Source organism: Hypomesus transpacificus, chromosome 3 (genome assembly GCF_021917145.1).
Source record: "Hypomesus transpacificus isolate Combined female chromosome 3, fHypTra1, whole genome shotgun sequence".
Lineage (NCBI taxonomy): Eukaryota > Metazoa > Chordata > Actinopteri > Osmeriformes > Osmeridae > Hypomesus > Hypomesus transpacificus.
Genome location: NC_061062.1, coordinates 14,220,706 through 14,234,191, shown reverse-complemented (window position 1 = coordinate 14,234,191; position 13,486 = coordinate 14,220,706). Strand labels below are relative to the sequence as shown.

At 47.4% G+C, this 13,486-nt stretch overlaps 1 protein-coding gene across 3 annotated transcripts in view; it reads left to right on the top strand.

The window, feature by feature from the left end:
- The first annotated feature begins 8,791 nt into the window (after positions 1-8,791).
- The window catches only part of dph6 (diphthamine biosynthesis 6), a 55,446-nt gene continuing 50,751 nt past the window's right edge, over positions 8,792-13,486 (top strand). For 2 of the 3 annotated variants that reach the window (XM_047016230.1, XM_047016247.1), the window contains exons 1-3: positions 8,797-8,965; positions 9,404-9,495; positions 9,789-9,973. In XM_047016230.1, coding sequence (XP_046872186.1) covers positions 8,943-8,965; positions 9,404-9,495; positions 9,789-9,973 — 300 coding nt within the window. In that variant the 5' untranslated portion in view covers positions 8,797-8,942. Of the gene's footprint in view, positions 8,966-9,403; positions 9,496-9,788; positions 9,974-13,486 lie in introns of all 3 variants that reach the window. The other variant, XM_047016239.1, reaches the window with a different exon arrangement.

Below are 13,486 nucleotides of genomic sequence, written 5' to 3'. Positions count from 1 at the left end.
GGAGCGCGAGGTCGACAGGCGGATCGGTGCGGCGTCCGCAGTGATGCGGGCTCTGCATCGGTCCGTCGTGGTGAAGAAGGAGCTGAGTCGAAAGGCGAAGCTCTCTATTTACCAGTCGATCTACGTTCCTACCCTCACCTATGGTCACGAACTATGGGTAGTGACCGAAAGAACGAGATCGCGAATACAAGCGGCCGAAATGAGCTTTCTCCGTAGGGTGTCCGGGCTCTCCCTTAGAGATAGGGTGAGAAGCTCGGTCATCCGGGAGGGGCTCAGAGTAGAACCGCTGCTCCTCCGCGTCGAGAGGAGCCAGCTGAGGTGGCTCGGGCATCTGATTAGGATGCCTCCTGGACGCCTCCCTGGTGAGGTGTTCCGGGCACGTCCCACTGGGAAGAGGCCCCGGGGAAGACCCAGGACACGCTGGAGGGACTATGTCTCTCGGCTGGCCTGGGAACGCCTTGGGGTCCCCCAGGAAGAGCTGGCGGAAGTGGCCGGGGGGAGGGAAGTCTGGGCCTCCCTGCTTAGGTCGCTGCCCCCGCGACCCGATCCCCGGACAAGCGGCAGATGACGACGACGACGACGACGACGACGACGACGACGACGACGGCTTGTCCTCTGGAAAGTACAAGGGAAAAGAGCCACTCTACAACTTTGTAGGACAGTGAAAAAAAGGGAAAGAGACATACAGTAGTGAAAGAAAGACGGAGAAAGAGAGAGAGGGAGGGCAGGGAGAGAGAGAGAGAGAGAGAGAGAGAGAGAGAGAGAGAGAGAGAGAGAGAGAGAGAGAGAGAGAGAGAGAGAGAGAGAGAGAGAGAGAGAGAGAGAGAGAGAGAGAGAGGAAGGGAGAGAGAAGGCTTGACAGATGTGAGTCGAGTATGGCAGGGATGAAACAATGTGTGCCTGCGTGTGTGAGGGTGAACTGGCATGATGTGTTGATGTGTGAGCATGTCTGCGTGTGTGTGTGTGTGTGGGTGTGTGTGGGTGTGTGTGTCTGTGTGTGCGTGCGTGCTGTCTTCGTCCTGCAGCGGGAAACCGTGGATACCAGGCTTTTGAATCAGCACTGTGCAAGCCAGCAGGCCCTTCCTTGAGAGAAAAGAGAGCAACAGAAGAGAATATTCCAGAGTCTACCTGACACACACACACACACACACTCTCTCTCTCTCTCTCTCTCTCTCTCTCTCTCTCTCTCTCTCTCTCTATCCTTAGTCTCTCGACATCATCATCTCTTCATGTCCCTCCTTCTCTCTCTCCAGCTGGTCCCTTGCAGAACTTGCTGTCTGACAGTGTTTTTAGGTATCCCAGTTGTTTTACATGGGACATCTGGGTGAGCTGGACTGGACTTTGATGCTTCCCCTCCCCCACCCTTCCCCACCCACTCCAAGCCCCCCACCCCTCACCCCACTCCCCAATGTTATAAACAAGTGGTAGACCCCCTCCCTTTTTTAGAAGCTCTCAGGAACACCAGACGGGGCCCGCTGGGGTCCAGAGGTCCAGTCGTTCCTGCCCAGTCCCGCTCCTTCAGGGCCCCCGCCCACTTGGCTGAGAGCTGGCTGGCCCGACCCTGAACCCAGGATATGAGGGGTGAGCCAGGGTCCAGCGTGCCTGTGGGGTTGGTGGGGGGGGGGGGGATGGGGGGCGGGAGGTGAAGGTCAGGACGTGAAGAGGGGGAGGAGGAGAGGAGGGGGAGCAGGCTAATAAACACAACACAGGAAGTGCCATCAGGATGTATGTTTTACAGCCAGCCGGTATTTGAAGGTATCAAACCTCGCTTGTCGCCAGGCAGAGGAATCCTGCGAGAAGGGGAGGGAGGGGTGGGGTGACACGGTCAGGGTTTTTACAAGGTAAAGGACGGGTCAGCGGAGGGCCCGGGCAGCCCCAGACACCTGCTCTCAGGGAGGGATGGAGGCCGTCCCGTGGAGGCCGTCCTCTCACGCACACAGACACGCATACGTGCATACCTCAAGTGCAACAAAAATAAAACACACACAAGCCACTAAAACACAAACACTCAAACTCACATGCCCTCCCACAACAGAAACAGATACATCCCCCCCCTCTCATGCCCCCCCCCCCCCCCCCCCCCCCCGCACACACACACCATCCCCAGACAAATACTCCCCTCGCGCCCCCCCTCCCCACCTTCTTCCGACACTGTCTCGTTCCCTTGTTTCATTTTCATTCCAAACCTCCTGCTGGGCCCTGAACTCACTGCCCAGCCCTGACCGGGGGGTGACAGCTCACTAAATCACCCCAGTTTTTAGTAGAGCTGGGCCCTGCTTTTTTATACACTTTAATCACAGGACTCCAGCCGTCAGGAATATTGGGCCCAGTGTATGGAATTCAGCCCATAAAAAAGAGCCCAGGCAGAGGCTGCACTGATGTGCTTCTCATGGCAGAGCGGCTGATAGGATTCACTCTGTTCTCGCTGAGACAGGCGCTGGGGTCGATGGAGGAGAGAAGGGTGGGGGGGGGGGCTTTTCTTTACAGGGCCGACAATCCATCGGCAGGGGGTGTGGGTGGGGTAGGGGGTGAGGGTGCGGGGGGGGGGGGGGGGGGGGGGGTAGTGGGGGGGAGGGATCAACAGGTTTTAAGGTCGTAAAACCTGAGGTCATCTCCAGCCTGGCGAGGGGCTGTTTGTCATCAGGCGGCTGGGTTAATGTGCCGTCCGAGCGGGCGGGTGGGTAGGGGAGGAGGCCTTGGCTTTTTGTTTGTTATTTATGGTTAGTCACAGGTTCAGAAACGGTTCAGAATGATCGCTGGCCGTCTTTTATGTCGCGCCCGCTCTAAAGATGTTAACCCTCAAGGTGCTGGCTTCATCTTGAGGCCAATAGAAATCCACGCCCTGCTAGGACATACACCAACAAAAGAAACATTGGTCTGGTTACATTTATTTCGGGAGTTCATCTGTGGATGTGTATACCATCACTAAACCTTAAGTATGTATTTGCAAGTTGCTTTGGATATAAGCATATGCTAAATGAATACATGCAATAGTTTCTTGATAGTTGAGTTTTAGTCTGCTTGTCTTAATTCTCTGCTTTCTTTGTCTCTATCTCTCTTTTCCTTTCTCCTCTCCTCTTCTCTCCTCAGTGGAGGCCACATCTAAGACTGGGTATTTATAAACAGTGTTGACATAGCGAGGCATGTTGGAGAACCAGCCCAGGCTCCAAACCACAAGACAAATGGCAGAACCTGTCTCTGTGTGCGAGAGCTCGTCAGGCCAGCTAGCTGTGGTCCCACAAGCACAGGTGAGGTCTCACCGCGGGAAAGGGCCAGACTGCAACTGCCAGGGTTGAAATATGAGGGCGGGGGTGAAAGATGGTTGGGAGAGAATAGAGATGGATTGTCAACGTGGAAACAAGAATTAATTAACTTTTTTAAACATGTCAACAAACCTTTGAAAGGCAGGGATGGTGTCCTCCTATGGTATTTCATATTTTTTCATCAGGTTTTAATTTGTAATAAAGAGAGATATTTACTGTAATATCAGGATATACTGTACTTAAGTTGAACTTTTTGGAAAGGATTCTCATGATGACTTTTCCAAAGAAGGAAGGAGAGGAAGTTGAATGATGAATTTGTTGCATCAAATAGGATAGGATTTGGCCTCTGAGGTAAAATACTTTTCTAACCTGATGGGAAAATGTTTGAAACCGAAGCCAAATGTAAAAGAACATTAGTCACCAGAGCCTGAAAATACATGTCTGATTGTTGTTAAGTACCTCTCCTAAAGCTATTTAACTCTGCAAACACCACATTGAGGGGCAGAGCAGGGAAGAGGTTTGAGATTGTCAACAGTGTTCACACGCAGGTGGTGGCTTTGATTAGGGGGCAGATTACATGACATCATGTCAGGGTGGATTGGTATGGCACACACACACGTGCACACACACACACACACGTGCACACACACACACACACGAAGGCGCAGCCCGGGCCGCCCACACATCTTCATAGATATGGGGCCCATTCTGACAAGCGCCAAGTTGACTTGGCATTGGGGCAGGCCGGGAAGAGTCCAAGTAAAGCAGAGCGTACCCACGAGAGGGCTGGGGCTTTAGTGTTTGCAGAGTGTCACACTTCATCAGGAGGGGAAGCCGTAACAGGCCAGCGAAGAGCTTTGAAGCAGAGGGAGGGGTGTGCGGGATCGCCTCTGTGGCTACCTCTGATGTCAGCTCCAATATTATGATTGCGAGCCATTTCCTGGATTAAGATTGTATTTGTCAGCGTGAGCGAAGCCGCCTTTCGGATGGTATAACGGACAGCATACATCCTAATTAGAGCATCGAAAGAAGGGTGATGAAAAGACGACAGTTGTCTGTCATGAAACTCTGAGCTTAGATACCCAAACAAAATGAATCACAGCCATGTCATCGAAATCCATTAGCCCTTCAACAGGAGATACCTGTGTCTGACAGCTGTAGAAAAGTTGAAGTGATTATCACTCCTGAATATGTGGGTGCTCGTGACTGAATGCGACTCTATATTCTTCTTCTTCCTTTGTTCCCTTGCAGAAGGTTCAGACATGGTTTAGGGTTAGGAAAGACAGAGCTTGTCTCTGTAAAGTGCTAGAATGGAGGATTGGACTTGGCAGAAGGGCCCGTGTGATGGCAGTGCGCGTGTCAGTTTCATTGGCTTCATCATAATTGCAGCTGTGGTGAGCTGTAATGGACCACATCCCTTTGGCAGCCGTAACTGTCTTGAATCTAAGTGTTCTGGATGGAAGGCTAGTTGTTCTTAACTGGGAGGGGAAATATTTTCGGGGAAATTGCATTTGTATTGTATTTATGGATGGAAGGGCGGAGGGAAGGCACCTGCTGGTCTCCTGAATCTCTTGATCGATGACTACATACGAGTCAGGAAGAGGTTTAAAGCATCTTACTGGACCTGAACCATGATCTGTTTCTGTGAGCGTTCTAGAGATAGTGTAGTGAACTGGATGTTACTATCTATCAAGTTGAAATCTGGGTTCATCGTTAGAGAACAGATACAAAATACCCCTTCAGATCCCATTCAGATCAGCCTCATTACCTTTCAGTCTGAAATGATCCAATAATGTTTTTTTCCGGTCTTTCCAGGCGCTGACAGAAATCGGAAAACACGCAAAACAACAGTGTGATCAGAGCTTTGAGAACAGAGGCAGAAACCCAGAGCTGATGAAGGGGAACAATTTTCATCAACCTCACCGCTCGCATTTACAAACACATCAGAGTTTTTTTTTTTACTGCCAAATTGAATGAAGGTAATAAAGCAAGAGGTTCACCGGAGGCATTCCCAACAATCTCAATCATTGTTAGCCAGCTGAGGGGCGTTTTTAAAGGTTGCTCCGAGACCAAACACAATTTGGATCAAACCCAGACTTGACTTTGCGTTCGTTCACATTTCCAATCAAGGGCACATTAGGGCTGAGACATTAATGAGCCTGCTAATCCATTTGGCCCCCTCATGATAACAGTTAATTGTCTGTAAAAATGTGTGCAGATCCCCGTTTGGGTTGTTTACTAACTGATTTGGATGCGGTTAGGCCCTAAAGAGGTATCATTACGCTGATAGTGCTTTGGAAAATTAGTCCCCGATGGGTGTAACAGCAGAGCAGGGCGAGTGAGTTTAGAACACATAATGCAGTGTTCAGTCTGCAAGCGCTTCCGTCTCTCTACCTCAGTCTCTCTACCTCAGTCTTTCTACCTCAGTCTCTCTGCCTTAGTTTCCCTGCCTCAATTTCACTCCCTCACGTTTCCATGCCTCAGTTCCTTGGCCTAAGTCTCCCTGCTTTAGTCTTTCCACCGTCCGCAGCTAACTTGTCGTTGACTGGCCAAGGTGTCTCAGTACAGCAGAAGAGAACCTGTGTATCTGAACCTGGCCATGACCCGCCAGAAGGTTCTACTGTATATGTAAGAGGTTCCAGCTGAAGGAAGTCTGGGAAAGTGTTAATGGGGGACCAGTGTATGATGCTCGGCACAATAGGAAGTAAAATCCATCTCTGTCATGTAATTTAAATGTGCTGTCTGTGATTGGATGGCTGTGGTCATTGACAGGCTTGAGAGAAACCTGCACAGGGAGGGAGAAAGAGAAAGGGGGAGAAAGAAAAGAAAGGAAGAGGGAGTGTGAGAGAGAGTGGGGCAAAAGAGAGAGAGAGAGAGAGAAAGAGATGAAACAGACACACCAGGTGTATTGGACAGGGAGGAATACAACAGGCTTGATTTGGCAGCGAATCACACGTATAGTTTCTGCTTTATGTTTGTGGCCTTGTGATGAATTGAAATCCAAATTGTGGTTTCACAGAAAGTCAGAAACATCATTGTAGAGTGGCTTGAGCCTAAGCAGAGAGAAGTCTTCATAGAGACCAGTACATTCAGAGGCATAATATACCATATACATTCCTAATCCTAATGACATGGAAACTATGTCTATTGGACATAATAGAAAACATGAAAACATTCTTCCTTTTACACTTTGGTGACCAAAACCAAGCGAAGCACCAGTTTAAATGTCATCTTACTTTCATTTAATGAATTTTAATTAAAATACTGATTTATAAACCAATGGACATCCTGGACATATAAATAATTGAAAGCTAACATATTGTTTACATTAGTCCAGCACTATAAAGGGGTTCCGACTGGACGTGTGTTTTGTATTCTGGGCCCCTGGATACGCAACCTTGGCTGGCCTGTCCTGACACTCAATTTATCGGCCCGTGATTTCAGGCCTCACTTTCTCATTACGCCAAAAGTTTTGTGTCCTTGTGGCGACAAAAGAATTTGTTTGTGTATCTGTGTAAATCATCTGTCACATGCACATGCTACTTTAAGAAAAGGCCAAGGGTGCCATTCCATTTCCGCCACCTTGCTTTCATATTTATGCGTCTCATATTCACGTCATCGCCTGTGTCTGGGCTGCCCTATCCATCAACACTTTTTATCCCCTCTTGCGCCAACAAAACGGATGTAAAAACCTCTTTTACGCCAGTCGAGTGGTGCTGCAAATAAAACAAAAAACAGAACAACACACTTCTTTATTAATCTGTCCAAATAATAAACTACTTCATAAACTAAAGCTGTTAAGTGAGGTCATTTGCATTGGGTCACCACCATAATGGTAGTGACCGGAGGCAATGCCGCTGTGAAGAGGAATTATCATAACTGAAATTGAAAAATTTGCCTATAAATTCCCGGTTTGGCCAAAGTGAAGAACATACCTACTGGGAAGTTCCCTTTCCAAATCAAGACCATTTCTCAAATATTCAATTTGCATATTCAATGACCACACCAACAGCTGAAACAGTTTAGTAATTTTCCTTCCAGTAAGAACAATAGATGAAAGAATATAGAGATGACTGAGTATGGTAGAACCCCTCGAGACACAGGGATATCAGAAAGACTGGGAAGTGAATGAGGGAGGGTTGCAATAATAGAAAACCCCCATTTAACTACTTTATCATGGATGTGCAAATATTTTGAACAATGGCATATTGTGAGGCTGATGTTGAACATGGTCAAGAACAAAGTGACACACATCAATATTCACAACAGCTTTACATGGATCTCTATATGGGACACTATAGTCAACTGAAACCGATCTACGTTTTAAATGAATGTATAGCACCATATTACACTGGCAAATACAGTAAATTGCTGTAGATCACAGTACAGTAGATGACTGTGCAGGCAGGCAGGCGGCCAGGGCAGCAGTAGTGCAGTAGATTCCACTGTCCTCTTGATCTCTGCGTCAGGCTCCACTCTCTCAGGGTTGAGATGGAACTCTTTTAAAGGTGAACCATGCTCATCCTTGGGTGTGAAGTTTTGCCACGTTTCAAAAGGCCCAAACTAAAACAAAACAAGGGAGAGGAAAACACCAAAAAGCAGAGGATTGAGGAGACGTCTATCTCAATTTTGTACATTCAGACAAATCCGCTTGCCTTTGGCCTGCTTAGGGGCAGAAGGTGAGGGAGGCACACAAAGGCTGTGCAATTATTCTGCTCTGGCACAACAACAGACAGCAGAAAGAGCTTCAAAGGCTTTCCTCTGAGCTGTGGTGCTCCCTTGCAGGGAAAAAAAGAAGCCAACCTGTGTGAATAGGCCTAGCATAACATGGACTAGTGGTCTGTCTCTACTGCTACCACTCATTTGATAGAATAAAAGAAGGGCTTTTTTCTAGACTACCGTTTGAATTAGAATTAGTCTCAGTCAAATGAAACATTGATAATTGTTAGGCTGATAATCAACCTTTTGATTTAATGCACAGTAAAAGGTAAAATGTCTCAGATGCACAATGTCAGGCGTCAGGAGGTTACTCTTCTTATCTCCTCCATAAATCACATTTAATAAATGCAGACTGTTAAATATTTATCTTCTAAATATTCAATCTTAACAATAGATGCAAATAGATCACGAGTACACTCGCTACAGTAGTCGTTTTTATATAGTCTTTATTAATCCAAGAGTGGAATTTGACTTTTACATCTTATTGACGTCTGGGACAATATAAAACATAAAAGTTCAGGACCATCACAACAACACAACAAACTGCCACTGATGGAACAAAAGTTTTCATCAGAGTTTTATTTCATCAGGAACAACAATGTTTTGTTCCTGATGAAATCGTGTTCCTCCAATACATGTTTCTGTAACTCTTACTGTTTGTACAATTACAATACAAATACAATTTGGAGTCCCTCGATGTACGAAAAGCTCGCAAAACTTCCCACAGAACCCTTCCCTTTCGATGCGTTTTTTTTTAAATTATCAGGCACTGTGTAGGTTACCTCGTTTTAAAGGGTCCTCTCCAACCAGGAAGTACATTTCACGTGTTGTTGTGTACATGCTGGTGTTGTTGTTACTGGTTGGTATGCTAACTAGACATTCAGCAATACTATCGGAATAACATTATTTCACAGTGTCTCGCTCCTGTTTCTGTATAAACCGCGGAAGTGCATTTGTAAAATGAAAGTGGTCGCGTTGATAAGGTAGCTAAATGCTTTCATTCATTGCTCTCAGTAGCAAGGTAGCTAACATCACAGAGACACTGCACAAGCAGTGTTCATTCTTCCACCTAGGTTTTTATATCTGTGTTTGTATTTTGAAACTGTGTTCTAACGGATTACTTGCCGAATACGTTATGCTGAATACATGTCAATATGTTGTTATCTGGCTGTGTGCTACCAAGATCTCTAGAGCAGTGAGAGACTGTAGTACTTCATGAAATTATGGAGAATAACACCTTGTGTTTTCTACTATAGTCCAGTACTGAAGAGAAAAATATACACATAGTCCAATAGTTCACTCCCCATACAGTGACACACTAAAAGCAGTAGCCTAATGCAAGACTATCCGCATGTCTGTGTAGCCTGGTCCTGTGTGGTGATAACATTAGCCTCAATGGGCCATGTCCTGTGGTGTTACAGCGGGGGCAAAGACAGCTGCTACAACATGATGCAGTGTGTTGATGCAGGACACAGGATCGTCGCTCTGGCCAACCTGCACCCAGCCAACACAGGTGAGTCTGGACCCACGTAGCTTCCCTGCACACTACCGTATCAATCTAGTCTGCCCTATATAGACTCAGCAGCTGCAAGATACCCCATGGGGGGGCAGACTGTTCTTCAGCTGTGGAATCACTGTGCCTCCACCCACCCTAAGATTTATAGTCCACAGACAGGACAGGAAGTGACACGTTTCTGTTTCTATTTCTGTTCCATTATTTCCTATTTTATTCTTCCCTACTCCACAAAACTATAAAACTGATTCTATGTGACGGGATTTGTATTTGCCCCCCTCTGTGTTTTGCAGATGAGCTGGACAGCTACATGTACCAGACGGTCGGTCACCAGGCCATAGATCTGTACGCGGAGGCCATGGAGCTGCCCCTGTACAGACGCACCATCCAGGGGGCCAGCCTGAACACGGCCAGGGACTACAGGGAGACGGAGGGGGACGAGGTGGAGGACCTCTATCACCTGCTGCTCACGGTCAAGGTGCCTGTCTGCTCTATACACGCTCGCTGTGGGTACAGGGGGATACAGGGGGGTACAGGGGGGTAGGTTTCCTCTGTGGTTTGAGTCTTTGACCGCAATGTCCATCGGTTGCGCTTTTGAATCCCCATTTTAATTAAATTAACAAGTTCTGACCCTCTGTCTGTCTATGGCTTGTATGTTGATGCTGGTTTTGTGCTAACTACTTCACTGAGCACTGGAATCCAGCCTGCTGTGTAGGCCATGTTATTGATGCTGCTGGATCTTCTTTGATAGTTGGACTTCTTGTGTTCTTGTATCGTCGTCTTAGAAAACTTTTAACTTTCACATTTTTCTGGAAGAACTGTTGTGGTGTCCTCTCCACAGGCATGCAGGAAATGTTCAACGTTTTCAGCCCCGGATGACAAAGATCCGACAAAAAAATGTCATTGATATTTCACTCCAAAAACACAGGGGTGAGAAAAAAACAGGGTGGTGAGAAAAGATTAATTTGGCACCAAATAATGGATGAGGCCGGTGGTGGTGCCCGAAGCGAGTCAGTCGGCGGGCGTTAGTCATGGTTGCATGTGTGTTTAACACCCACCTGGTAGTGCCCACTCCACCGCCTGGAGCCAGCCCTACCTGGACACACACTTCAAGAGGAGCACTCTCTCCCCCTGTCAGAGCATACAGATGTATGAGTGCCAGTGGAGCGATCCAGCCTAGCACCTTTCCTCCCCAGTCACACTCCAAAGGCTAGCAGCATCAAAATTAAATAGAAGGCTTTTTTGGGGGGAGGGGGAGGGGGGGGGGGGGTGTAGGAGGTTGTGTTGGGACAGAGATGGCCTGACGGTGTGAACAGGAAGAGGAAAGTGCTTTCCCTGTAGGTCTGCATGGAGGTATGTTCATCCAGTGCTGGGCCGGACTTGGCCTTTCTGTTCCCACAAACACACACATACACACGCTGCATGAGAGGGAAGGGCCAGTGAACCTGCCTCAGGGCGTTTTGCTCTCTCTCTCTTTCGTTTTTCGTCTCAATATTCCTTTCTGGTGTCCAGTTCTTTCCCTCCATTTCTCTCTCTCTCTCTCTCTCTCTCTCTCTCTCTCTCTCTCTCTTGCCCTTTTTCACACACTTACACACTCACAAACATATACACACAGGCACACTCCTCCTCTATGGCCAGCTCCAGCTCTGTGATTGCTAGGTTCTGCTAATTTCCTATTTCCAGGGCACTTCTGGGATGACTCCTGACCTCAGCCGGGCCACAGGTTAGTGTAGGGGGTCTCCCAGGGGGCCTCCCCAGGGCCAGCAGACATCCAGTCCTCGATGTGTTTACCTCTCAGACTGCGGCAGCAGAGGGAACAGGCCTGCTCAGTAAACAATGATTCCTCCCCCACCTCCTTTTGCGTGGTGTTTTCTACGTTTGGCCCTGACCAAATGTAGAAAACACCAAAAGCCTTCTTGTATTGTTTTGTATTTCTTTTGTAGTCAAAATTAACATTTTCCACTCCTTGCTTTCTGCTTTTTGTGAGTTTTCTCATTAATCGCTGTGGTGTGATGTTTTTGTTTGTTATATATCTGACATTTTGCTGAGATTAATCAAAGAGCTGTAGGTGCTTGTTGGAAAGAAGTTACCTTTTGACTATTGTTAGTGTCTCACATTCACTTGAATTGTACAGTGCTGGCCATCAGTTCTGTATGATAGGGCTTTTTATCGCTTGTTTCTCCTGAAGAACCAGTTTATTCAAGCCTCAGGTTTTCTCCACCCCAGGTTTGCTGGTTGATTTGATGGTGTTGGACGGAAGAGGAGGAGGGGAAAAAAGCCTTCTTCAGATAATTAGTTGTTAAGTCATTCACACAGGAAAAGAACAGTTTTAGCATCAAAAATGTGTTCTGTTTTGGAAGTGTGATATTTTGAAAGATTCAGCCTAGCAGTTTGAATTAATTAGAAGTTATAAAATTATATTTGGCAGATGACACTTGAACGTAGATGAAAGACTTTCTCTTCTCCCAAACCTTGATGAGTTGGTGTGGATTTTCTCCCTGCCTTCTCACTGGAGTCAGCTCGTAAACGTGAGCCAACAGTGCCACCTATGGGCCGCTCACAGGCACTGCCAGACCTAGCCATCCCTCACCCCCGCTGCCTCAAAGAAGGTTCAGTTCTATTCAGAATCCAAAAAAACAGGATCGTTTTCGGGCCCATTGTCAACTGAGAACAGAAAATTCCCAAAATTGACGGTTCCTCCCTCCATAGCCACCCCCCCCCCTCCCCTTCAAACCCTAGTGGTGGTGATAATCGTTGAGTGACAATGCCCCCCCCCCCCCCCACATCCCTGTCTCTCCTCTCTTGGCTGGCTGGGTTTGGCTCCCAGTCTTTGATGTGAGTAACCTGAGAGAGGGGCGAGCCTTCAGACCCAGCCTGTCCCACCACGCCGTCATGATCTTTCAACCTGCTCTTTGAGGGGGAGAAATAACTGTTTTCACAACGGGGCGACGATGGGCTCCCCCTCCCTCTATATCTACTTCAGTCTCTTCGTGTCCGATTGAGCCGGTCCTCCTCGTCCTGTTCTCTCTCACTCCTGGTGTGTGTAGCTCTACATGTTCAGTCTGCTGCTGCCGTGTGTGTGTGTGCTGTGTGTGTGCTGTGATTGAGATCCACAGTGTCAGTCACCCCTGGCGGTAAGACCGGGCTCCCTGCAGGCCCACACTGAGGTTTAGATTAGTCATCTCACATCCCTCAAGTCCTTCATCCCTCGTTCTCCGCTCTGACCTGACACACTGGCCCTTTATGCCCCGTGACCCTGTGTGTGTGTCGGTGTGTGAGTGTGTGTGTGTGTCCTGTCTTTTGAAGGTCAGGTCACAGAGGGCCTGAGTTACATGATAACAGGTCTGTCTGTGGGCTGTCCACACTTTGGGCTGGAAGCATCCTCTTGTACTTCAAGCTTTCCCCTCCTCTTTCATCATCAGAATACCCTGTCAGAATGTTCCAGAAGAGCAACAGATTAGATCAGATGACAGTTCTATCCTAATTAGGACAGCATTAATGTACTGTACATGTGTAGTGGGAAATATTTAATAATTGACTCGATAAAACACACTATTAAAGACTTTATAACCACCCTGCAACCTTTGACCTGATCTGCCCAGACAAACCTGCTCCATTTAATAAGAATGATAAGAGATTATATCATATATTCTTATGAGAGACCCAATTAGTAACAACTTGACACATGGCTCATTGTTCACATTCTATCTCAGAAGGAGATTCCATCTCCTTTGTGGAACATTTTTGACTTTTCAGGAAAGGCCTCGGTTTGAAGTTCGAGAACTTGATATCTCATAGGCTAAGCTCCAAACTATTCTTCTTTCTCCCCTTTTTGGTTTATTTTCACAAAGAAAAATCTGCGAGGAGTGAGCAGGAGTCCTTTTGGGGCCTTTGTAGATGTTCAGACATTCCCCTTCCATTGATGCGTCTTTAAAAAAACGAGTCAGATAATACCTCAAACACACATGTTCACACCCCGCCCCACCTCACC